At 39.1% G+C, this 25,855-nt stretch overlaps 4 protein-coding genes across 5 annotated transcripts in view; all 4 read left to right on the forward strand.

Annotated features, from left to right (window-relative positions):
- Positions 1 to 8,279, forward strand: part of LOC139908678 (collagen alpha-1(XV) chain-like) — a 78,355-nt gene extending 70,076 nt beyond the window's left edge. Inside the window, exons 34-44 of the mRNA XM_078291443.1 lie at positions 210 to 278; positions 555 to 580; positions 710 to 808; positions 1,491 to 1,635; positions 1,842 to 1,897; positions 2,630 to 2,758; positions 3,691 to 3,738; positions 3,842 to 3,904; positions 4,559 to 4,756; positions 5,395 to 5,510; positions 6,176 to 8,279. Of these exons, the coding sequence (XP_078147569.1) occupies positions 210 to 278; positions 555 to 580; positions 710 to 808; positions 1,491 to 1,635; positions 1,842 to 1,897; positions 2,630 to 2,758; positions 3,691 to 3,738; positions 3,842 to 3,904; positions 4,559 to 4,756; positions 5,395 to 5,510; positions 6,176 to 6,377 (1,151 nt within the window). The 3' untranslated portion in view covers positions 6,378 to 8,279. The remainder of the gene's footprint in view (positions 1 to 209; positions 279 to 554; positions 581 to 709; positions 809 to 1,490; positions 1,636 to 1,841; positions 1,898 to 2,629; positions 2,759 to 3,690; positions 3,739 to 3,841; positions 3,905 to 4,558; positions 4,757 to 5,394; positions 5,511 to 6,175) is intronic.
- A 2,232-nt stretch (positions 8,280 to 10,511) lies between these two features.
- LOC139908674 (apolipoprotein D-like) lies at positions 10,512 to 12,068 on the forward strand. The gene is made up of 4 exons (XM_071895417.2): positions 10,512 to 10,625; positions 10,718 to 10,842; positions 10,949 to 11,031; positions 11,836 to 12,068. The coding sequence occupies exons 1-4, from the start codon at positions 10,512 to 10,514 to the stop codon at positions 12,066 to 12,068; spliced, it is 555 nt and encodes a 184-aa protein (XP_071751518.2).
- A 1,592-nt stretch (positions 12,069 to 13,660) lies between these two features.
- Positions 13,661 to 18,917, forward strand: LOC139908673 (apolipoprotein D-like). The gene is made up of 5 exons (XM_071895415.2): positions 13,661 to 13,675; positions 14,257 to 14,361; positions 15,205 to 15,326; positions 15,595 to 15,683; positions 18,685 to 18,917. The coding sequence occupies exons 1-5, from the start codon at positions 13,661 to 13,663 to the stop codon at positions 18,915 to 18,917; spliced, it is 564 nt and encodes a 187-aa protein (XP_071751516.1).
- A 1,536-nt stretch (positions 18,918 to 20,453) lies between these two features.
- ggh (gamma-glutamyl hydrolase (conjugase, folylpolygammaglutamyl hydrolase)) lies at positions 20,454 to 25,320 on the forward strand. Of its 2 annotated transcripts, none has more exons than XM_071895493.2 (9): positions 20,454 to 20,543; positions 20,887 to 20,995; positions 21,160 to 21,210; positions 22,126 to 22,210; positions 22,302 to 22,440; positions 23,620 to 23,726; positions 24,350 to 24,440; positions 24,551 to 24,685; positions 24,796 to 25,320. In XM_071895493.2, exons 1-9 carry the CDS (start codon positions 20,462 to 20,464, stop codon positions 24,912 to 24,914), a joined length of 918 nt encoding a protein of 305 aa, XP_071751594.1. In that variant the 5' UTR covers positions 20,454 to 20,461; the 3' UTR covers positions 24,915 to 25,320. The 2 variants fall into 2 exon arrangements, with proteins under 2 accessions (XP_071751594.1, XP_071751595.1); XM_071895494.2 differs by having other exon boundaries at positions 20,461 to 20,543; positions 20,905 to 20,995.
- The last annotated feature ends 535 nt before the right edge of the window (positions 25,321 to 25,855 follow it).

Consider the following 25,855-nt stretch of genomic DNA (forward strand, 5'->3'; position numbering starts at 1 on the left):
GAAGCCTTGTCAAGTTTGAAGTCTGTTTTGACCACATTTATCAAAAATGTCACAATACCTTTTACAGAGCAAAATAAAGCAGTACAAACAAGTTTTTACATTAAAACCTTTCCAAATATAAATAAGGCCGAGTAAAGATAAGCTATAAACCTTAGTTTTGTAAAGGTGCTTCTGTATGATGAACTGAGTTTTGCTTTTTGTCCCTCAAGGAGACTGTCGGACTGGAGCTAAAGGAGACAAAGGAGAGAGGGGCTTTCCTGGGATGCCGGCTCCACCAAGTGAGTGAGCGCTTCAAAAAATTTCGAATCAAATCAAAAAGCATCACATCACTCCCGAGTCCCAACTTTATATAGACATTCAGAATAACATAGAAAACCAGAAATGGGGTTATACAATACAACAGATCTACTTACATAAAAGCAAGTGTTTTAAGAAGTGATTTAAAAAGGTCTGATCTCCTCACTCAGTGACTCAGTGTTGGTCTTTTTAATATTACATTATTTCTCATTAGATATTTGTAATTTATATATTTTTTCCTGTTTTTTCTTCTCCAGATGCATTTCCTCCTAGAGGGGGTTGGGTAAGTTTCAAACAACGTTTGGATCGATTTTATTTATTTTTCTGTCATGTTTGTTGTGCCCTGTGAGGCATGTTTTTTTATGTATGTGTGCGTGTGTGTGTGTGTGTGTGTGTTTGTGTGTGTCGGCAGGGGGCGAGAGGTGAACAGGGCATCAAAGGGGAGAAGGGTGAGCATGGGGAGGCAGGGTTGCCGGGGCGACCAGGTATCCCTGGGAGACCAGGACCTGTGGTGAGTCACGCTTCATGGATACCACAACCATTTCATAGTTTTTTTGTCAGAATTTGTTTTGTTTTCATTTAATTTGGTAAAGCAAGATGGGATAGTTTGCAAGAAAAAGTTTTTGATGATATTGACTCAATTCAAGTTATTTTGCCCAACCAACATTAATAACACCATGCCTTGCCATTGAGAAGCTCTTCTGAGAAGTCATCAATTCATAACAGCACATGTCGCCAACAAACACTGTCTGTGTGGCAGCTGCAATTCTTTTGCATCATTGCTCCACCCCAAGAGGAAATATGTGGAGAGTGGAGCAGAGCTACTGCCTAATGAAGGCAGGTGGAGGTCATTCTACAGCGGCTGTCACTCAGCGTTTCATTACATTCAGTTAATAGTCACGGCCTCCACTGCTGGAAGACTGCACCCACTGCTAGACAAAAAGACAATGAAAAAAATGAATTATTTGGGCCTACTGCTCACCCACAACAATATATATATGTTGTATACTCTTGCAGTGCAGTTCATCTATGCATCATGAATACAAATAAGAGTAATTTTTAAAACCACAATCACACTCCTGACTGTAACCCAAACTTCCATAGAAGACAGATTATACATCTTGCAAACACATCAACACACATAATTATTGTCCGATAAGGACTTCATCAGTGACTTCTTCCTTATGTTTCAGGGACCCAAAGGAGAGTCAGTGCTGGGTCCTCCTGGTCACCCCGGGGTGCCAGGCTCCCCTGGTGTCCCGGGCTACGGCAGACCTGGTTCTGTTGGTCCCCCTGGGCCCCCTGGCCCCCCGGGTCCACCCTCAAGATACGGCTCAGGTACAACCCGTCAATTATATCTCAGTCATAAGATTACCACTAAATGTAATATGGTAATGGTCATTTAAGTTCACACAGTGTTCTTGTGGCAGCTGACAGTTCAGTCAATACCTGTTAATATGAACAACCCTCCTCTAAAGCCAGAAATCAACCAGTCAGTATGAGCAGTGCAATATGAAAGGTGTTGACATGTTTTGTTGTGGCAGCTGTGACCATCGCTGGACCTCCTGGACCTCCTGGACCTCCAGGGAACACAGCATCTGTAAGTTAACCTGTCTCTGCTGGCCATATAACTGTTGTAAAGTTACAGTAATACCTTGACACACTGATTTTTTTCCTGCAATGGCCTGTTAACCTAGTTAGCAGTCCTCAGCTGAAAACTTAAACTAAAGTTCAACAAAAAAAATTGTATCCTCTAGATTCTTGTGTTTCTGAACTTGGCCACATCCAGTGCTAAGCGCTCATCACCGTGGTGTTTCTGCACTGCACTTCCCAGAGATCACCTGTCAATCAAACAGTGTGGGCAGAGCTTTGATTTTCTGTTCATGAAGTTTCTGTAGGTGCCGCTCTTTTCTTTGTCTGTTCAGCCATGGTGGCTATCGCTGCTCATGCCAACTACCCAGTTCTTCTTCTATTTATTTCAAACAAACCGCTGTCGCTGCAGCCGGAAATGTAAACGCTTCCTGTGAACCAGATGATTTTTTGCATATGTAAAAGCTTTCATGAACTGGGTACAGCTTGAATCACTATTATGTTATATCAATCAGCAATAGAGAGAAAAGAGACATTTATTTATCTGATAATTCTACACTAAAGTATTACTTTACTCAAATTTAAACTGTCAACATTAACGCTTTCACATTGTCAGTTTGCTTAATTCTCCGCATTTGCTTGAAGGATACAAACCTAAGTACTTCAAAGATTATGCAGTATAACAAGAGGTCAAAGTTAACAGTTTTATATATTTTTTCCCTCCCCTGTGTTTTTCTCCCAGCTGAAAACCTTTTCTAGCCGTGAGAGTATGATGCAGCACACGCTCAGGGACGCAGAGGGAACGCTGACCTACGTGTCGGGGACAGGAACTCTCTTCCTCAAGGTTCCCCAGGGATGGAAAGAGATCCAGGTACGGCCCGGGGCTGCTGCTGTATGTAGGTCGTTAAATCCCACGTGACATCACCCTGTACAGAAAATGTGCAGTTAAATGAGTGCTAAGGGAAGAGCTGAACCATCGTAAATGCACTTTAACGTCAGGATTTTAATCATTGTTGTTGTCTTTCACTGTAGCGTGGCCAAATGTGTAACCGTTCAGCTGAAATATGTAGTTGTAGTATGAAGTTTCTCTTTTAGATGTGAGCTTATGTCAGAGCTGCCCTCATTTAAAGGTACTTTAAATGTATGTAGGTCTCAACTCCAATGAGGAATGGTGTGAGGAAAGGAGGCTCAACTGTGTTAGTGGAAAAAAATATGTAACAATAATATTAATGCTTTCCTTTTCTTACTTTCTTACTTATTTTCATGGTCATTTAAGTGTCGAGTGAGTTTCCATGGGCCTTTGAAACCTGTTAAAACCCCATTATAATTTCAAATATATATATATATATATGGGTATCAAAAAATAAGCATTTGAGAAAATAAGTATTTTTTCTTCAGTCTGGAGAAACCTAAGTTTTGCAAATACATGTTTTTTGTTCGACAAGTCAAAGTGAATTTTGTGGCCTATTCACTGGCCCTGAATCACTGCTCCAGGATCAGTTAACGGCATTTTTTGACAGCCAAAAAAAAGTCTCTCTGTCTCTGAAGATGTTCCTCTTCACATTACCAGTGAAAAAGCTTTTCATGAAACACTGTCGTACAGTAGAGAAGTCGTCCTTAAGATGGTGCCCAAGGTCCTGCTTCTTGAAAGTCACAGAATCACTTTTTCACTCTTCATTCAACTTAAACATCATTCATTTTATCAACAAATTTCCAGGTTCAGTTCAGTTTAGCGGTGTAATGAATTAATCCTAATCAGAATCATTCATTTTCAAGGAGAATAAATGTGTTTTGTCCCCACAGCTTGGCAATCTGATCTACCTCTCCAATAACATTATTCCACAAGATGAGGTACGTAATTGCTTATTTTTATTTATTTTAAACATTTGCTAGTGTGGAATATTGTATGTACAGTATTTATCCATTAAACGTCTATATTCAACTCTCCATTCAGCCTCGACCTGCCTATCAGATAAGAGGAGACACGATGGAGCGGATACGTTCAGTTAAAGAGAGGGTGAGTTCAAACGAGAGTCCAACAGCTTTATCACAATAAGGACAATAACAGGTGTGGCTTTACTCTTTTTTCACACTGGAGTTGAATGTTGTACCGTAATATGTGTGGAGTGGAATTCTGTATAACTTGACCTTCATATAATGGATTTCTCCAACCTAAAAATAAAAATATGATGATGATACTAGTATTTTCTCATGAAAGATAGCTATTGGAAATGCATTTTTTTTTTTCTGCATGGTTTCCACGCCATGTTGTACATGATTTGGCATGCAAAACATCTACCAAAATATACCAAATTTCTTGGTTTTGGCATCATTTGGCAGCACTTCTGTTTAGTCCAAACCCCTGTTGATGTGCAGCTCCTATGTAATGTGTTTTATATGGGTTTACTGCAGTACATACTGTAGTATTTTCACATTTAAAGATTGTTTTATCATGCAATTTCAAAAATACATGGGTGTCAATGAGAGAATAAACAAGGAGCCATATCAGTTATAACTTAATTAACTTAACTTTATTGATGTGTTTTCCATTGAAAATTGCTGTAAATAGTTTCAAAACGGCAAGAATCACTTATTTTATTCAAAGTTACCCTAACAAAATACTAGCTTGACACGCTGACTAACACCAGCCTGGCTCTCTCTCTCCTTGCAGCTGAACCTGGTGGCCTTGAACCAGCCGCACTCCGGAGACATGATGGGGCTGGACACCGCTGACCGCATGTGTTACGAACAGGCCAAGGCCATGGGCCTGGCACCAAACTACCGCGCCTTCATCTCCTCCCACAGACAGGACCTGGTCCATGTGGTCTACCCAGGTTTCCGTGAAACACTGCCAGTCACCAACCTCAGGGTGAGTCTGCTGCTCTGGTGGAGGACAGGGTGTGAAATTAACACCAGCTGAATTCTGGTAAATTTTGGGTCTGACTGGTTTGTGGTCTCTACCAGCCACCTTGGTATGTAACTAGTGATTAAATGGTAAATAAAACAGTGGGTAAACTATGAATATGAAACTATGAGATCCAGTCGGTGATCATCATAAGGCATCACAACAAATTGCATAAACAAAGATCAATTATACTTTTTTCCTTCCATCAGTTTGATGCTACTTACTATGATGTATGTTAGAAGTTCCTCACAATTCCAGACAAATGAATTGTTAATTAAATTGTCTTGCTTAAATGTACACGATCATTTATGTGTTGAATGAGTTTCATGTTCCTTGGGCCCTTGAAACATGTTAAAAAATACATGGGCATCAATTAAAAACATAAGGCCTTTTTCTTCCTTTTTGAAAAACCCCGACAGTACTGTGTTAAACAAGCATGACGTTAATCCTAGGATCCAGTTCAATGAAAACATCAGGAATTTTGGTCATGTGAGGACCCTCCACAGACAGAACCCTGACCAGTAGTTTTAAGAGCTCATCCTGTAGTCTGTCTCTAGTTTTAGCGTCCAAACTCACCTAACCTGTCATGTGTCTCCTGTCAGGGAGACGTGATGTTCAGGAACTGGCGGTCGGTCTTCAGCGGCGACGGGGGGCCGATCAACTCCAGGATACCCATCTACTCTTTTGACGGCCGAGACGTTCTGGCAGACCCCTTCTGGTCAGTATCTATCTATCTATCTATCTATCTATCTATCTATCTATCTATCTATCCATCTGTCTATCTATCTATCTATCTATCTATCTATCTGTCTATCTATCTATCTATCTATCTATCTATCTATCTGTCTATCTCTCTATCTATCTATCTATCCATCTGTCTATCTATCTATCTATCTATCTATCTATCTATCTATCTATAAATCTATCTATCTCTCTATCTATCTATCTATCTATCTATCTATCTATCTATCTATCTATCTATCTATCATGTAATAAATTCCAGGATAATGTAATACATTGCTGGATAATGCAATAAATTCATGGATAATGTAATAACGTCACATGATCACCTTGCATGGCCATTATGACTCATAAGGGATGTAAATTATGTATTATTTATTTATTATTATACATTTATTTATTATACATTTAGAGGGATATTTTGTCATATTTTGACAAGTTTTTACAATATCTGTAAGTCCATCCGTCTATCCATCCAGCCATCCATCCATCCATCCATCCATCCATTACAATATTAACACTCAAACAGTTAATGTGCATGTATAAATAAACATGCTTTTCTCTGACTCAAACTGTTGCTGTGCATGTATAAACCAACCTGTCTCTGACTCAGCCTGTTGATGTGTGTGTCGCCCCCTGCAGGCCTCAGAAGAGCATCTGGCACGGCTCCAGCAGCAGGGGTCTCAGAGTGTCGGACAGGCACTGTGAGACGTGGCGAGCGGACCACATGTCCGTCACGGGCCTGTCGTCCAGCCTGACCTCCGGCCTGCTGCTGGGCCAACAGACACGCAGCTGTTCCAACCAGTACATCGTCCTTTGCATCGAGACCCACAAAACCCCATAAATGCCCCCAAATAAACCCCGTCCCAGCCGCCACGTAAATGTAACGCGCTCGAGAAAAGGTGTTTTTTGAGTGTCTTTTGAGACCAAAACTCCACACTCTTAAAGAAGATGTATCATTTTCAACACATCCCTGCATCTTTTTTTTATTTTAAAGGTGCTATGTGTAGCGTTGTGTTTCTCAAAATCAAGACCACATTTCCCATAAACCCCTGCTGCTTCCTGTCGCAAAGAGCTACCTGCTCCTCCCTCCCCCTCCTTGCATTTGTTCTGAAGAGTGAGAAGATGGATAAGAGCCGCTCACAACCTTTGATAACAGCCATTATGCATTGTCACAAAGTAAGCTAACGTGAAGTTGAAGCTATGCAGTTACAGTACAGTTCCTGCTTTGTGCCATAAAGCAATCTCCGTTTGTGCCGTAAAGCAGTCCAGAAGATTTCCCATGAAATGCGACTCCATGGCACATAATATAAAATGCAGTGTAGAAGCTGTTAGAGGCTGCCAATCTTCTCGGCGATGGTCTTGTTTGTTTACAGCAGTTACACTATTGTCTCAGTATTAATGTGGTAATGGTTTATTGATGTTAAACTGCTACACGTAGCACCTTTAGGCTTTACTTTATCCAGGGATAAAGTGGACTGAACACCATGCTCTTTCCCAGCGACGCTCTGCTTCTCATTCACACCGTTACACACATTCACACCTGGCAGCTGCACAGTATAACACAGTGTTCAGCTTTTGGCCACTGAGCAGCTTCACTGGAGCGGCTGGGGGTTCGGCGCCTTGCTCAAAGGCACACCGACAGCGGTTGCAGAGGGAAGGGAGAGCGTTCCTCCTTCATTCTCCCCTCCCACATTTTCCCAGACCTTCTGATCACAGATCCGCCTCTCCAACCTCTAAGATATCGCCGCCCCACCATCTAACTTGCAACACACACTTAATGCTACTTCTCAACAAAACATATGCTAATCAAACATGTTATGACACACCATATGTTGTTATTAACATATGTTGTGTATCTGTATGTGGGTTTTGTCCTCAACTAGACACCCGGGTGTGTTGAAAATACCGCATCCTTTTTACGAGTGTATTTTGTCCTCCTTGTTCAATTGACGGACTAAAGCAGAGACTGAGGACACAGGAGTTACAAGTCTCTTCAACTTGTCTTCAGACTTGGCAGTTTTCACAGCTAATAGATTTCCAAAGACTCTTGTGATCTAGGTGTAAAGGGCTACTTTCATTATTTTGTTTACAGGTTGTCATGGAAGTTGTTTGAAGATTTTTTTTTTACAAATTTCAGGAGAAATTGACTGGCCAAAACTTACCATAACTTACATTGTCCCTAGTCCAACAGTGGGAAGACCAGACAGCCAGTATTGCCACCAAAGTAATTTTGATGCACTGTATTTCATTTTTTTTTTAATACTTTTTTTTGTTCAACATTTTTCATCCATAAACATTATGTTTTTGTTTTAGCTATTCATACATCTGGTGATCTCACTCCTTAGCAGTACTTTGTCTCAGTAGGCTATTTAATTTAAATTCAATGATTTATTTATACCGTGACCGCACATAACGTGAAATCAGATGATTAAATTTAAGAATGTAATTTATCGTTTGTTATTTGTCAGTGACTGTTATTTCTCACTTTTTTGCCTTTTTTCTCAATTTTTTTTGTACAGCGTTCTTAATTGTTTTTGATACGTTTCAGAAATCCCTGAACGTTGACAGCAGTCAAAACTAAATTCCACAAAGTGTATAGAAATGCCTTTCAAACAAGCAAAAAAAATTATATGTTGATACAACCAAAATGCAAAACAAAAAACATTTCCAAAGGCAAAAGTGAGAGCATATGTTTTTGTATAAATATTGGTGCTTTGTTGAATAAAGTTTTCTCTTTTCATAACCTGCTTGTTATGTTTCATTGTCAATACAGTGCATAAACTGTGACTGATACACTACCTGACTCTATTAAGTAACACTGTAAAAACTGTAAATTGACAGTGAAGCTAAAATAGAACTCTGTTTTTAGTAACAGTGGAATGAAAACATTACAAAAGCTTATTTTCCATCCGTCAGACCCTCTGAGACCTGATGTTCAGTTTCCATAATTAGCATACTGAGGTGAAAGTTAAGGTTTTGAAAATGAAACTGAAATGTTTTTGAGTGAACACTGAAATGAGTCAAGTACCCAGATCATCCACTATTGCTGTCAATTACATTGTGTCTATACAGTACAGTTAGGTAGTTTCATTCATTCAAATAATCTGATTTGTCAGTGCTGATAATTCCCATAGAGCTCAGCTGTGCCTTACTGGTTGCCATGCCAACTCTTGTGGTAACCAGGAAGCTTATTAACAATCTTTCTTGTTTTCTCCTGCTTTTGATGAAAACATATATATTGGTAGCTGTTCTATAAAAGCCATAATACCCTTGAAGGTGTTCTTTACTGTTAATATGGGTACTTTCTTATAGCTGCACAGCCATAATACACAACAACGCCCTCTTGGGTATCACTGCTATAACAGCACCCACTCCCAATATTAAGGGTATCAATCATCAGTCCCAGTTCTGTGGTCTTGCATCAAACTGATATTGAAGTCTCTCCAGGTGCTGTGAGTCTCTACATCATTTCTGCAGGTGTGTGTGTGTGAAGTTAACTGTGTGACCATACACTTGTATTGTATCACCTCATCTATTATGTCGGTAACACAGAGCCTCTGAGTCAGCGAAGGTGTGGCCAGAGCAACCTTCATCATCCCTTGCCTCTCTGAGAGGAGAGAACTGCTGTGATTTTAGAGCAAGACTTTCTGGGAAAAGCGACGTGCCTTGTTGAACTCTCTTGGCATTCAAAACCACACAGGTAAGAGCAACTTTTTCTATTGATACTAAATGGCAACACAGCAACAACAAAACAACTGAATCGCATCCCCTCTCTACTTTGCACTTCTTTATCATATATAATTTCATGAACAGGAGTTATCATTTCAGGGTGCCATGATTTCTTACTATTTATTTTTTTGGTTGTAATGCTGGTGATTTAGGAATCTGAGTTTACTCATTCTAAATTGCTCTGGATTAGAGCTGAGCAATTCATCGAAAAAAGAAAAAGGAATCGCAATATGAACTGGCTGCAATTAATTGCTTAAGAGAGAGGATTTCTGAACAAGGTGTTTTAGAGCTGCAGGCAATCTTTGGTCCATGAGGGTTTAGGGTAATATCAACTACAATATTGGTGAAAAACTCAGTAAATCCTGCACACTGACATCTATTTTTTTTTTTTAACAAAATCCATTTTCTTCAAACAATTTTAAAGTTCTAAAAAAACTGACATGATGATATGAATCGCAGTTTAAATTACAATTGCAGTATTCTGTCAAATAATCACAATTAGATTTTTTTGTCAGTATCTTTCAGCCCTACTGTGGATAAGAGTGTCAGCTAAATGCCTAAAAATAATGTAATGTAAGTTTCATTTTGGGTAAAATGTTTGGCAAGAAATTATCCAAATGACAGTATTTAGAAATACATCTCTTTTTGCATTCTCAAAAGTATTGAGCTGCAACATGTGGCGATGGCAGCGGTGCTAAAGGATGCTGCTTTGTAATATTGCTTCCCTTTTGTTGCTACAGAACATTTGTGTCTCTCTATTGTCTCTTTGGTAATCACTGGTAATGGGATGACTGGGTCAGGTTTGATTTTTACACTGAGGCAGTCTCCTGAGGACTGAACCATCTTTTTATACTGAGACAACTGAACCAAGTTGCCATCATATGACTTTCCAGATCATGTGAATTTCTCACTTATTATGTGTGTGTGAGCAGACCCCATGTGAATGGGCGTTGGACAAAGACAGGTGTGATGTAGATAAAGAAAAGAACTGAAAGGTCAGTGTGGGTATCACATGGCAAAACTGTTGTCTGCTTACAATAACTGTTCTAGATTTTGGCCTACCCATTATCTCTAGCTTATGCGCTGCACAACTATTCCCGCATAAAAGTGGAGTCATGCCATTCACATGTTTACATACTCTGCAATATATACAAGTTGCTATTTCTCAATGCAGACGTTGCTATTCTGTCTTTCGAATTTGGAATTGACACAGAATATGTTTTCTCCTTTCCGCCGTGAAGGAATGATGTCTCTCCCTGTCGGCCTCCTCCTCCTGCTCCTCCCTCTGGTCTCGGCTCAGAGTTTCCAGTGGGGTCCCTGTCCCAGTCCCAGTGTCCAGTCCAACTTCACCCTTCAGCAGGTAACATGCACGAACATACACACACAAAACAGCTGATGTTGAAAGAGAATTCAAGTGTGGAAACTACTCACACTCACAGTTTCTTCCCACAGTACCTGGGTCGGTGGTACGAGATTGAGAAGTTCCATCCGTTCATGTATCAAAGCGGGAAATGCATAGAGGCTAACTTTGTGGCGAAGAGCGATGGCGGCGCCCGAGTTCGTTTCACCCAGACTGTGTGAGTTGTCTCTTATACCCTCAGGGTGTCCCGCGCTGAATCTAGTGTATTATTATTAAATCATATCACATGTTCAACGTACACCCATCCTCTCTTTCTCAAACAGTAACAACAAGGTGGAGACGATGGAAGGAGTGGTAGATCAGGACATCGAAGAACCGGCCAAGCTGGGAATTTCCTACCACTATTGTGAGCCTTAATTCTGTCTGCACATACAGCATCTCATGTGCCATAAGAAAATGTGAAATGAGAGTGTTTGATACTGCACCTGTCTTGCCAAAATAGCTGTTGGTTTCTTCAGGTGTGTAGGTTCAGATGAATCATATAACAGCATCAGACGACAGGAACCTGCACACTGATTTGCTAGAAAGAAAAGCCTCAAAATAGGAAATCAGGGAGCTGAGATAGATAAATGAAACATGAATAACAACATTAAGAAAAGATGAAAAGAGAAGAACTGTATTAATTAATGTTGTTATACATGTTTGTTAATGCCAATTTATAGTCTAAATTGAAACCCTGCCCTAAGTTAAATCACAACAAGCATTACCTAACGTGAATAGTGTGTTATTCTTGTAATTTGGTAGACATGCTGCAAAACAGTGCTCAAAAAGAAACTTTTTCCTAGCAGAGCAGTGTGCAGGTTTCTGTCGTCTGATGCTGTTCCATAAGAAAACACATTATGGGATCTGAGATTGTCAAAGCTGAAAGGGAATGATGAGGTTTGTTCCAAAATGACATATTTTCCATTAAAAAAGTGACACTTACTCTTATTTCTCCATGGTTGACAAAACACTTTTACAGAATATATCCTCTATACTTAAGAAATACAGAAGAACGAACTTCAACTAATGATTTATTTTTGCCCTGAAATGAACATTGAGCATTATGGGAATAACCTCCTTCATTTAACTTTTTCCTCTAATGACACCACTCTAGAGCATACACACACAAGTCTCTTTCTTATTCTCGCCTCTTCTTTCTCAACCTTAGTGTTCCCCAAAAAGTACTGGTGGGTGCTGGCCACTGACTATTCCACTGTGGCTGCGGTGTATTACTGCCATGACTTTCTTCAGCTTTTCCACATGGACTTCGCCTGGATCACCGGCCGCACGCGGTCCCTGCCCCCTGATGTGGTACAGGAGGCCAAGAAGGTGTTTCTGACTAACAAAATCGACATCAGCAACATGATAGCTGCTGACCAAACTGGCTGCGAGGATGAGTAGGGTGAAGGTCCTTGAAATTCCTTGTAACCTGTAACCTTGTACCTCTGATCTGAATAGATATAATTAGTGAGAAGACAGCTCAACCTGCAGGCTGCTGCTATCTCAGCCACAGTCTGAACAAATGTTTATAACAGGATTAAGCCACAGTTGAAGTCAAAATGGAAAACTGAATCTCTACCTCTGCAGCCAAGGAACTGCAGTAGCCTGTATTATATATTATATAATGTATTATATTATATACCCATCTAACATCAGTGATGCTGTGAGTGAAAACATTTTTTTCATACTCTTTTGTCTTCATGCAGTTGGTGGTTTTGCACACTCTGTTAATGTAGAATGTAGAATTCCTGTATAGTTTATTTTCAATGAAATTAAATCTTTGTGATCCTCTGATGCTCTCATCTTTTGATTAAAAGCAGATAATACAGCAAATGTTCATCCTTTTCTGTTGAAAGTAGTGGTGTTGGGAGCAGTGGAAAAGCAGAAATGATTGAAACTGCGAATGTAATCTTTACACTGTCAAATGCTTTCCTCTGTGTGTGTGTGTGTGAGGATGATCAATTTGCAAGGGATTATTGGGGGGAAAATATGCATTGAATCTGCTAATGCTGGATGATCAAAACTGGGTTTATTCTGCCCTCTCCTGGGTAGTTTACTGAACCATCAGTCTAGTTCAAAACAGATTCACTCTAGATAACTAAAGGGCACTCGGACAGCGCAGACCTCCGCCAAGGTTCGTGCTATCATTGCTTGTTCGTGAGTCAGATCCGGATCCGCTCCAAAATTTAATGGGTTCTTCCTTGGCCCATAATACACCCTTCCACGAAGTTTCATGAAAATCGGACTAGTAGTTTTTCCGTAATCCTGCTAACAGACAAACAAACGGCACCGAAAACATAATTAGTATATTACCTCCTTGGCGGAGGTAATAATACTCATAACAATAATAGTAGTAGTAGTGGTGGTAGTAGTAGTAGTAGTAGCCTACTAGTAGTAGGAGTAATAGTAGCAGCCTTAGTAGTAGCAGTAGTAGTATTAGCATAAATAATATTAGCCGATGTATTAGCATTAGAAGTAGGCTATTTAGTAGTATTAGCATTAACCTCGAGTCACTGGAATAACAACTAACACTACCATAATCCACATGAAATTAATGTCATTATTGTACTAAATGTGATGCTGCTAAAATAGCTTATTATTGTAATAAACAGTACTGAGATAGCTTAATTAGCTTAAACACAGCTGGTCATGTTTAGCCTATGTTAGTATGGATAACTACAATATACTATGAGTGTTAAAGGTTTTGAAAGAGTAAACAGAAGCTCTTCAAACATATGTTGCTCCTTCCAAAGGTCCGGCATTGATAGTGAACACACACACACACACACACACACACACACACACACACTGCTCAGCTTGCACATGGGCCTCTGGTAAATTGTTGCATTTGATTGGATCCTTGTTCACTTACTTTTTTGTTGTCTATAATCATGTAATGTGGTTCTTACTTAACTTTTACAGAGACATCTGTGTGTGGTCATTCTTCTTTACATGGGAACATTTCTGTGTGTGAGTTTGTCTACCACTTTAAAATGACGGCATTCCAGGTACTGTGAGCATGTTTTGACCATTATAGTGTGTGTGTGTGTGTGTGTGTGTATGTGTGTGTGTGTGGGTATAAGGAGGTTAACTTTTTGTATGGCATATAACTTGTTGGCCTATTCTGAAGAATAGTTGTATGATGTCCACTTCAGCTTATTTTGATTTTTATTTTAAAATTAGATTTCCATTTCAAAATGTACGTATAGCCTACATTCATTTTACTTTATTTGTTGTGTGATTTTATTTCAGTACTTTTATTGATATAACTATGTGATACATTGATTGATACAGAGCTAAGAGGAACGTGTCATTCTTTTATGTATCAAGTTCTTGTGATTCACAAGAACTCAATGTTGAAGAATTATTATTCATAATATGTATCAATGCATTATAATAATAGGTGGTTCACTCCTACACTACACTCTTATTTTGGCTTTGCCCTCAAGACTTGTAATTAGGTTTGGATGTAGCTACTGATCATTTTAATAGTTTTTTCACACACTTAATTTATTTTCATTCAGCTTTCTAGAATGTAGTTACATGCCTAGATTCATCTTAGTTTTTCTATCATAACTTTGGTGTGAAGGTCCTGTCTGTGCTGCTCCTGGCTGCTGCAGCAGCTCATGCTCAGTCTTTCCACCTCGGCTCCTGCCCCACTGCATCTGTTGAGAAGGACTTCAACATTACTGAGGTAAACAGCTGGAGGAAAGAGATTTATGTCCATTCATCAGTGAATCTGTGACTTTTTGATTATTCTGTACCGTTTCAGTCAACCAGGCTAATAAACCAGAAATCGAGTACTTTTTGAACCCTGTTCACTGAACAAGCTAATGGATTAAAGGCTTTTAAACTTGTTTGTTCATCTAGAGTGCTAGAGTGGATTTGCTTTCTTTTCTGAGGCTATATATCTAATATATACAGTATCTGATGTTCTTTGCTCAATATTTAAAAAGCACATGACTACATCCTCCGTTTTGTGAGCAGGAAAAGGCTGTTGTGCCTAAAAATTAGCCCATAAATATTGACATGCAGGTTCGCTGATTCCAAATACATATTAGGAAAGAGACCATTCAACAAAAGCAGAGAGAAAATATATACAGTATATTACCTTGTTTTTTGTTACATATGCTCCAAATATGAAGTGCATAATGTAGAAGTGCTATACAAACGAGGTCATTGTTTTGCAAGTAAAAGGCTCAAGAAAGCAACGATATTCAATATTGAGTTTTACTTTAATGAAAGCAATGATTTTGTCATAGTAGATGTCACATTTTCAGATGGTGTTTTTTCATTTTGGAATGAAACTCATCACTTCTGCGATTCCCTGATTACCTGAATCTGACACAGCCTAGATATGACTCCATCAGTATTTACATTTCACAGTTTTTGGCTGATACTCTCATCTGTTATAATGAGAGTGTTAGTTTGACGGGACGCACATTGGCTTTTGCAGGGAGCCTGTGACCTTTCGGAGGTCATCTGCCGCCTAGTGGTTGATTTATGACGCTGCTTCTGGCTGTTCTCCCCTCTCCAGTACATGGGAACCTGGTACGAAATAGAGAAACTCCCTGCTGTGTTTGAAAGGGGGAAATGTGTCCAGGCCACATACAGTCTTCTCAGTGACGGGACTGTGAGCGTCCGCAATGCAGAGCTGCTGTAAGCATCTCTCTCTCTCTCTCTCTCTCTCTCTCTCTCTCTCTCTCTCTCTCTCTCTCTGTCTTTTTCACTCTTTCCCAAAACAATACCTAAAAATATTCCACATCTCCAAATACTAGTATGGGTGACATCTTGGTTTGCAGTAGCACTCTCAATATCTCTATTTCTGTTTCTTAAAATACTTTTCATACAACTTAAGTTTCTACTAGCCTATAGGTGGCATATTTATTTTTATTTTCTCTCTCTCTCTCTCTCTCTCTCTCTCCAGGTCTAATGGGAAGATAAACTCCATTGAGGGTGTAGCCAGAGTTAAAGATCCATCCCAACCTGCTATTCTGGCTGTCAGTTTCTTCAAAGGTAATATACAGTGGATATAAAAGTCCATGGGTGTACATTTGAATGAATGAATAATAAAGTGTGAAACAAACAAAATGGCCATTCACTCTGAATATCAGGCTAGTATATTACTACAGTACAATAATTATACTGTTTCTTATCCTAATTCAAATTCAGTCAATAAACACAAGATTAAAATAAAACAGATTTACACTTATATATTTGCTTTATGCACAGCAGAATTCGGTGAACGCAGGCAGTGGGCAAACTGAGATAGAAAAAAATAAAAAAAACAGCCCTGGAAATTTGACCCATGCTCACATGTAGAACAAAGCATTAATCTTTAAAATGAAGTTGCCATTTAACATATGGGGTGATACATTTTAATTCAAAATATGATAATTAGTTATCATTAGTTGTTGACAAGTAAACGTCACATCTCAGCAACTTGGAGATCATAGAAAATCTGGACTTCCCCCTTCATATTTCCCCTCTTGTTTATATTGTTCATATGCGCTGAACTCATAACTCTGTTTCTGAGATGTGATAAACTTAAAACTCCCAGTGCTCCAGAAAACTTCCCCTGAATGTAGGGCAAAAAGAAGAAAAATGTAGCTCAGTGAGATAAGCAGGTGGGTTTCATGCACTGGGATGCATGGTTCAAACCTCAAGTGTGTTCATGTTCGGAAATGTTAACAATATTAAGCTGATGAATGTAAGGTGCAAGCAGTGTGGCTGCTGCTCAAAGACGCAATGACATATCCTATCATCAGAACACTTCCATAAATAAACTATAGAAAAAATTGTTTTTGACAGTTTTAAATTGCACATCAGCAACAGCAACATACATGGTCTCAGCCCTTAGCTATAAGCAACCCTTACGTATAGCTCAGTGAGATAAGCAGGTGCTTGTCATGCAAAAGATTGCTGGTTTGAATCCCAGCTCTGCTGACTCTTAAGTGTTTCCATGTTATTGCTGTCAGGAGTGTGAACACTTAAGATACACTTAAGATAATGAATGGCAACATCTCCAAGCTCGGTAATAGCTCAGCAGGGTGAGCAGCTGTGTTGTCTGTAAATACCTTACAGTCAGAGTGTTGGTTTGATCCCTGATGTGGGAGAAATGCTAAACTGGTCTGCTAAGTCTTTAACTTGACTGGTAAGCGTAAATACAGGCTCCTACAGGCTGCTCCTACTGTCAGGAACATAGTACAGACTGGCTACCTAGACATGGATACTATTTGTAATTGACACAATATGTGGAGCGCCAAATGTAAGATACTACATGTGAATCAATCAAAAATATATAGGCATACATGCTACAGAAAATGTTTACGGAGTACATGTTGATGCATTTATGACACAATGCAAAGACTTTTAAAAACCGACTTAACTTGACATGTCAGTAAAGCTTCAGCTGGGTGGGGCTTCCTCCTTCACAAGCCCCACCTTATAGCGCTCTGGCAGGCCAGGAATGTTTTTTTTGTTGCTCCAGCTACTGGCATTGAAGAGGGAATCGAACCAGCCACCCCACCTCAGAAGACTTACCACGTGGTCTGTGTTGACGCTGCCGTCACACCACCAAGTCCCCTTCTCACAGCGCTTTTCACGCTTTCCTCCGGCTGTTGGCTTTCAAAATTCGCTGATTGACTCAGGCTCGAACCCACAACCTCAAAACCTCCACGCACCCGCCCAGCAGTGTGAGCTACTGCGTCATACAGCTTCAGAGAATTTTTGTCTGAGATTTTCAGGCTTTACTTGGGATGTTGGCTTTCAAAATTTGCTGTAGTTACTCAGGCTTGAACCCACAACCTCAAAATCTTCATGTAACCAACCAAGTTGATGAGCCACTGGGTCATAATGCTTTAAAACAGTTTTTTCCCAGAGCATTTCAATCTTTCTTTGGCGTTCAAACTTACCAACAGTCTTGAACCCACAACCTCAAAAGAGCTCTGTGGCACTCAGCCCTTTGAGTCACTGTGTAACACTAATAATGAGGATTTTTGTCTGAGCTTGTCAATCTTCAGTTGGAATGTTGTGTTTCAATTCACTAACTTAGTGAGGCTTGAACCTACAACGGATATGTAGCAAATACTAGCAGTTCACCTCTATACACCACAGGGCCACACCACATCTGAAGACACAGATCTTTTCAATCTTTACTTGGGCTGCTGGCTTTGAAAAGTTCCTGGCACCTAAGAGTGGAAACTAGGCCCGACCCTTGAACCCAGAACCTCAAAACTTATAAGTAGCTGTGCAGCTCTTTGAGCCACATGGGTCACATTGCTTCAGAGAGGGTTTTTTTTTTTTCTCAGAGCTTTTCAGCCTTTTGCTCGGCTTTCAAAATCTACTTGCAGAGTGGAGAGTGGGCCTAACCCTTGAACCCAGAACATCAAAATGCAAAGAAAGCTGTCTAGCACTTTGAGCCACTGGGTCACATTGCTGCTGAGCTTGTTTTCTGGGAGCTTTTCATTCTGCCCTCTAGATACTGGCTGGTGTCAAAGGCAAGACCTCAGCAACTTTGTGTATCTACTTAGCTCAGTTTCTGAACGTGTTCTGTGAAAGTCTCTGGACATTGACTCTCAGAAAAAGAAAATAATGTAAGGTTAGAACTGGGGATGTGAACTACAATCTCAAAGGGCTCTTGAAACAGTTTATTCCTCTGAGATACTGAGTGAAACTCCAGCTTAGCTTGTCTGAGAACATTTCGTTTTTTCAGTAAATTTTCTGTTACTGCTGGATCTCAAACCAAACATTTAGTCCAAGAGATTTAAGATCCATTCATATCTAGAGATAACTGTAAAGATAACTGTAAACTATAACTGTACATTGCTGCTTAAGCATTCACACTACAACAATACCGCTTTATTTTGGCACCAAATTTTCAGACAAAAAATGTCTTCCTTTGCAGACAGGTGTTATGAGTAAAATGAAAAGACTGAATTTTAAATCCTGCCAGTCCAGTGGATGATTAGTTTCCTGACCTGGCCATTACCCACAATCCCTCTCTGTCTGTACCCAGGTATAGAAGATCCCTACTGGGTTCTGTCCACAGACTACCGGTCGTACGCTCTGGTCTACTCCTGCTCCAACTACCTGGGCCTTTTCCATATTGACTTCGCCTGGATCCTGGCTCGCACACGGGCGCTGACTGATGACATCATTAGCCAGCAACGTGACAAGCTGGCTGCTGCTGGTGTCGACATAAACCGCCTTACTGTCTCCAACCAGACTGGCTGTGATGCCATGGCCTGAGGCAGAGTTGCTTTGAAAATGTAATTTGGAACGAAGTGCTGATTACCTGTTTTGAATTGTAATGGAAACTCCAATATTTAGTAGCCTATCATAATACTTTTAGATTCAAATAGGATATGAAATATTAAATATATATTACAATTTACAGAGTGCAATTCAACTATTTATTATCAGTCATCTACAACCATTACAATAATTTCAAGTTTGTATTTTTTTTTAAATATTTCTATTTAAAATCACTAATTTTTTATTTTTTTTTAAGTTGCCGCGAACTTCCTGTTATTATCCCAACTACGGAGCTATGGAGTTTCTAGTATGCCAACGTTATTATCATAGAGTAGTTCAGTGATTTACTAATAGATACATTAACAAAATATGTAGTGATTAATTAAATTCACATTTAAATGACACTTAATAAAACTGTTAATAAAGCAATTAATAAAATGTTCATTAAATTTGTCAACAATACCATTTCATAATTGTGTCTTTAAACGATGAATACATTACTGAATGTATAACATGACTGTAAAATGTAAAATGAGGTTTAAAAAGGCATTTAAATTTCACTTTCTGTTATTCCATGTGCTAATGTGTTTTCGTATTCATTTTCCATTTCACAATTCATTTGTCTAGTACTTTACCTTTTACGCTTTCTGTTTGGGCCACACTTTATCAGACAACTTTTTTTTTTAATTTGACAACATGGTGACAGTATGCCAAGCTAAAAATAATAATAGTATTTGTTTTGACACATATCTTGTGCAGTAGCAATGAAAGGTGTCTTGTGTGGTGGCCAATTTATTCTAAAAAATGTGTTTGCAGTTTGGCTGATTTTGAAGGCCTGCCATGGTTTTTCTATAACTGCTTGGGCCTAAATGTTAGTGTGTTGTTAAAGTGCAGGTCTGTAGGAGTGTTTTGACATACAGTATATCTTGTGCAGTAGGTGACTTGTGCAATGTTTAATCTGTGTAGCCTGTGTAAAAGTGGCATTTATCAATTTAAATGTAGAAGGGAACTTTCATCAAAATAATTACAACAGTTATTACCCATAGACACAATATTGCACAGATTGTATAGTTGCATTTTATTGCTTAATTGTTATGATTATGAGTATGATGAAATTTATTATTATTATTATTATTGTCATTATTATTATTACCGTGAAAAAATACGTTTTTGTAGTCAATATTTGACTGCTGTAGATTTGTAGAATTTGTAGAAATTAGGCTTTTATTCTGAAGGAGTGAGGACTGGAAGTGGCATTTCTCAATTTAAATGTAGAGAGGGGAAATTTCATAGATGATTAGAACAGTTATTACCATAGACAAGTATTGTACAGATTGTATAGTTGCATTGTGTTTCTTTGTTATTATTATTATTATTATTATCATTACTGCAAAATTAAGTTTTTGCAGTCAATATTTGACTGCTGGAGAAATGAGGCTTTTATTCTGAAGGGTGGGGACCGGAAGTTTTATTCTTGTTTTGACACAAGCGGAAAGTAGGCAGCTGGCGAACGGTGCTGCGATATTTAACTTACAGAAATGTTTGTCTTACTATTTTGTATAATCCTCTCATCTGTCCCCTGTTATTCGTCGGCAAAGAGAAATGACGCGCCGGTAATTGGTAAGGTCAGCTACAGAAGTTACATTTATGAATAATAACTAATGCTAATCGTATAACATTTTTTGGTTACTAGCCTAACTTGTAGGCAAATATCACAGCAAAACTTTAATTCAGTATAGGAATATTAGCGTGATAACACAGGGGACAAAAATACCATGTTATAAACTCACTATTGATTAACACACTACCTTATAATCGGAATATTAATATGATATTAGCCTACTTTTGGGAAGTGGGGAATGCACTTCCCTAAAGAAGTTGTCATGACAACAGGCCGAAAGACTGTATTTTATAGTCTAGGTTAGTTACGTTTGTAAACTGACTGTATATTTTGTCCCTCGAGGTGTATTGGCTCAAGAAGTATATTCACCTCAGCCAAATATGACTTCTTACATCGCTGCTTCTTATGTCAAGTTCCTGGAATCAGCAGGAGCAAGAGTTGTACCTGTCATGTGAGCCTAACGTTATGTAACTCATATAACATTATTCATATACCTTCACGTAATTGTCAATCCTCCAAGAAATAATGCTAATAATGTAACATTGTACATTTCTGTATTACACACCCATGTTATCTCCCTAACCGTTTGATAAGCTCCCTTTTTCATTTCTACAGGATTAACCAGACAGTGGAGGAATACAACACTCTCTTCAGCTCCATTAATGGGTAAACATGTTACTATGGTAACCCATTAGCAGTCAGAGCCACTGTATTTGAGGAGATTAGTTCCAAAATTAAATATCCAGCATTTGGAAAAAAAAAAAAACTCTTAAAGGAAACATCCACCCTAAAACACTTGTAACTGCTGTTGGTGATATACCTTCCATTTCTGGGCCCATTTTGTTTGTCTGGGCCACATTTTTCTTATTCCCACAGATGACTGGCCAAACATAAGCAACTTGACGTCATGTTGAGATAATTCCAGCACAGCTACACTAGAATTTGATAGCAGAAAAACTAAAACAAAATAAATGTCAAGTTTTGGTGTCAGTCCCTCAGAATCTAAGAGCGAGGTCTTCTTTCTTTACCTGCCATTTTGCACCAAAGTTCAACAGTCATACAGGGAGAAATCCATTGTAGAAGAGGCAGAGAGACCAATTTCTCCACCCACAGTAGACTCAATAGACCAGAATGCAATGCAGCCACAAGACAGGTTGCATTTTGAGTAGCCTAAGGGGAAATGTAGGAAATCACTGACTGAAGTAGACGAGGCAGGTTGACGGAAAGTAAAAAAAAAATATATATACTGCATCACTGCACTGAACATCACAAATTGATGATCTAACAGTGTAAGAGTATCTGAGGGTGGATTTTTCCTTTAAAGTGATTGATAGGACAACATTGAAACAGATTTAGGTAATTTTTAAATGATAGTATGCAATTTAAGTCAGTGGTTGACCAAATACTAACATTTTTACAGACTGGAATCTCAGTATTTTAGAGACACTGAGTGATATAGCTTTTCAAAATAGATATATTTTGGATATGAACTTTGTCAATGGTGACTGTGGCTCAGGAGAGAGGGAGAGAGTGTATAGAGTGTCTTTGGTAGTTCCTATGTCTTTTACCTTTCCTCAACAGGATACTTTTCCCAGGCGGAGGAGCCAGCATCATCTCATCTGGTTATGAGAGAGCTGCAAGAGTCTTTTATGAACTTGCTATTGAGGTACAAGTGTGAAACCGTATGCTAATCACACTCTACTGTTTTGATATGTGATTGTGTTGCATGTATGGCCTCATGTGTGTGCTTGTTTCAGGCCAACTTGAAAGGTGACTTCTTTCCTGTGTGGGGCAGCTGTCTTGGATTTGAGCAGCTGACCTACTTGACCAGTGGGAAGCTGCTTCTCTCATATACCAACACCAGTGGGGTGGCGTTGCCTCTGATCTTTACTAACGGTACGGCATGGTCTTATTTAACTGGACCTGTGATTACTGCTCCTGTAGAGCAAAGTCAGTAACATCTGCTTGTGGCACAACAAAACATTGTACGATGGGACGATATGGGAGGACCAAATAATCTAGAAGACTTGTAAAATCCTAACTGATTTTGAAAACACATTGCATCACACGCATAACGATGGATTTCACCAATTTTTTTGGTCTCTTTGTTGTAAATCTGCTCCACAAAGATGATTAGGCAAGGACAGAGTATCACACACTTAAATGATCCTGTTGACTCCTGATTCATCACTGACATCAGGCCCTCTAATCTCACAGGACCTTGCATGATCCAGTGTGAATCAGTATGTATTAACGTACACACTGATGAAAAAACAAAACAAAAAACACTAAAAGAATTTGGGTAAAGGACAAACCTGGAGAGAGCTGGTCAACTTGGGCGGTATACTTTTCAGTAGAGCTGGAGGTGAGAAGGCTTCATCAGAAAAAACATAACTTACATTGATTGTAAGACAGGAGTTCCCAAATTATTATCCACACATTATTATCATCAATCTTATCATTAATATAACTTTGTTATATAACTCCTCCACCTCACCTCACTGTAAACTTGATCGGGGCTATAAGACTGAATCTGTAAGCTCCTCACACTACCAGATAATCTTGACCGACCAAGCGTCCACTCGCTGTTTCCCCTCCCGACTGTCAGGATGGAGAAATATGGTGCTAATTGTCCCCATTAATCATCTAATGTGTCCCCAGCCTTAAGGTACATAGTCCTATTTGAAGTTGCTGTTGGTGTGTGTTTGCTGCAGGCCGACACTCTGTTGTTGTCATCTAACTTTTGGACTAACTTTTGTTTTTGTTTGCTGGCCAGAGGGGCTGGTGCATCACAACATTTAACTAGGACTAAAACCTTACCCTAATCTTAACCAAAGTTTTAGTTACCTAACCCTAACTTGGACCTAACTTTGATAGACTGTTGGAATTATCTTTTGATAATGATAACGTCATCACATAAATACACAGATAAGGAGATACTTACTGTAGACTACAAAATACATCTCAAGATAAATAGATCTCATTTTCCAAAATGCCAGTTGTCCTTGATTTACTGTTCTATCTCTGTAAAAAAAATAATTTATTAATGATCATACTGTTTTGGCTCATTTCCAGAAACCAAAGAGAGCAGGCTGTTCGAAGGCTTCCCAGCTGACCTGATGGCAGCTCTGGCTTCTGAGCCGCTGACAGAAAACTCTCACAAGTGGAGTCTGACAACGGAGGTGCATCATTCACTACAGCAGCAGCTTTTAATGCACATTTACTTTTTTACCCATTTAGCCAATGCTCTTATCCTGAGTGGTTTGTAATGAGTGCAACAGTAGTATAGGCCTCAATCACCAACATTAGATACACTACCTCATTCAGCTCCTTAATAAATGGGACGGCAGCCAAATGGGCTATTCACACCGACTCCTTGCACCTGCACTTAAACCTCGGACACTTTTATTATTACCATTTACTATTTATGAAGCCGCTGTGTATTGTTGATGTGCTTAATGTGTCTTTTATTTTATGTGCTTATTATTTGCAAATCAAATCTCCCTCGAGGCAATGAAGGTTTTCATTCATTACCAACAAGAAGTAGTAAAGAGTGTCTTGTCAGAGCCACAGCACTGATAGAATAGATGTTACGGATATTCCTGTGACTCTAAAATGCTTATATATGATAGAGAAATGGCTGGTAGAGAAATAAGAGAGAGAGAAATATGTTTTTTTTTAACAAGACGAGATCATTTTCAGAGCATCTAGAGTGCAGGAAAATGGGGGAAAGAGGGTTGTGATTCAATTCTGTGTCCGCTGAAACAAACCTTAATCTGGTTATGTTGCTCTTATGTCATTTTAGAGTTACAACGGCAATGAAGAACTGAAGAAGTTTTACAAAGTCCTTTCCACAAATACGGATGGAAAAGTAGAGTTTGTGTCAACGGTGGAAGGTACAACACAGCCTCGCTTGATGACTGGTGAAAGTTTCTAACAAAATACCAGGGAACAGTTAAACATGAGCTCCATTTACAGTGCTTCCTCTCTCTTGACCTTTTGGCAGCGTACCACTTTCCAATTTATGGAACCCAGTGGCACCCGGAGAAAAATGCGTTTGAATGGACGAGGCCCTACATCCCACACTCTCCATCCGCGGTCAAGACCACCTTCTATATGGCCGAATTCTTCGTCAATGAAGGTTTGAGCGTAGCATCATTTCGATTTTAATCTCAGTCAGCGGTTGGGTGATCAAGCTTTGTGATCAAGCTTTGCGATCTCTAAATCTGGCTTCGTTTTCTCACCCTACAGCCAGAAAGAGCTTTCACAGGTTTGACAGCGAGGAGGGGGAGCAGAAAGCACTGATCTACAACTACTGTCCTGTTTACACCGGGATCAAGTCTGCCTTCGAACAAATATACTTTTTCTGATGTGTGTTTGTAGATTGCCGTTCCATTTGAGTAGCTGATTGGCTCATTTAATTATGTGACGACGTGTGAATGTTTACAGATAATCAGACGTGTTTGATTTTGCATTTGGTGCCTTCTCCTTCACCCCCTGCATCTGTCTTAAATTATGTTATGCTCCATGCATAATTCTGTCATATTTTCACTGATGCAATGCAGGCTTTTGTAAAAATGTGAAAAGGAAGAAGCATGCTTTGTGGATGCTGTGGCTGGTACTACAGCTGTGTTCCTAAACTGAGTGACAGTGCACATAGTGACATTTTAAAACATTTTGCTTGGTTTGATTTGAAAAAAATGCACTTTTATGGTCTGCATTGGTCTGGCCACAGATTTAAGCAATCAAATAAAATGAACAATAGTGAACATTAAACAGTGGAATGTCTTTCATTTTCACCACAAGTACAACAAAACAAATCAGCCAAAAAGTTGAACGATGATAAAATATCTTTTTTTTTTTTTTTATTCTAACATTTACCTTCATGCCACAATCTGCCATTAGTCTCCATCTATGCTTTGGATAACAAAGTCAAGAGCATCTTGAAAAAGTCCGCTGGCAAGAAAGTTCAGTGTTGCCATTGGCATTTATAAAGTCCACTTTCAACTCAATTCAAGGACCGCAACAGGAGAACAGAAATGAATAGTCAAATGTAACTTCCAAAATGCTTTATGCACAAATAACACTCAGATAATATTTTTTAGAATAAAATGATATTTGAGTAACATTTACACATCAAGCTTGACGAGACTGGGATCTCAATCACAATACTACTGGAAATGTAAATTATGCAATCCAGTAAGGAACATTCAAGATGTCAAAATTACCATGTGGAAACTGAGCTATCGGAGATAGCGCCGAGTCGCAAATAACCTCTTAACATGCACTGAAACATAACACAAATGAGCAT

Source organism: Centroberyx gerrardi, chromosome 22 (genome assembly GCF_048128805.1).
Source record: "Centroberyx gerrardi isolate f3 chromosome 22, fCenGer3.hap1.cur.20231027, whole genome shotgun sequence".
In the NCBI taxonomy this organism is placed as follows: domain Eukaryota; kingdom Metazoa; phylum Chordata; class Actinopteri; order Beryciformes; family Berycidae; genus Centroberyx; species Centroberyx gerrardi.

What these genes read in the sequence shown, in the direction of transcription:
- ggh (XM_071895493.2), top strand. Translation starts at nt 20,462, where the DNA reads ATGTTTGTCTTACTATTTTGTATAATCCTCTCATCTGTCCCCTGTTAT. An exon ending in CTCTTCAGCTCCATTAATGG is followed by an intron (nt 21,211 to 22,125) that starts GTAAACATGTTA and finishes TTTCCTCAACAG; the next exon opens with GATACTTTTCCCAGGCGGAG. An exon ending in AGTGGAGTCTGACAACGGAG is followed by an intron (nt 23,727 to 24,349) that starts GTGCATCATTCA and finishes ATGTCATTTTAG; the next exon opens with AGTTACAACGGCAATGAAGA.
- LOC139908673 (XM_071895415.2), top strand. An exon ending in GTCCGCAATGCAGAGCTGCT is followed by an intron (nt 15,327 to 15,594) that starts GTAAGCATCTCT and finishes CTCTCTCTCCAG; the next exon opens with GTCTAATGGGAAGATAAACT. An exon ending in GGCTGTCAGTTTCTTCAAAG is followed by an intron (nt 15,684 to 18,684) that starts GTAATATACAGT and finishes GTCTGTACCCAG; the next exon opens with GTATAGAAGATCCCTACTGG.
- LOC139908674 (XM_071895417.2), top strand. Translation starts at nt 10,512, where the DNA reads ATGTCTCTCCCTGTCGGCCTCCTCCTCCTGCTCCTCCCTCTGGTCTCG. An exon ending in CCAACTTCACCCTTCAGCAG is followed by an intron (nt 10,626 to 10,717) that starts GTAACATGCACG and finishes TTCTTCCCACAG; the next exon opens with TACCTGGGTCGGTGGTACGA. An exon ending in GGGAATTTCCTACCACTATT is followed by an intron (nt 11,032 to 11,835) that starts GTGAGCCTTAAT and finishes TCTCAACCTTAG; the next exon opens with TGTTCCCCAAAAAGTACTGG.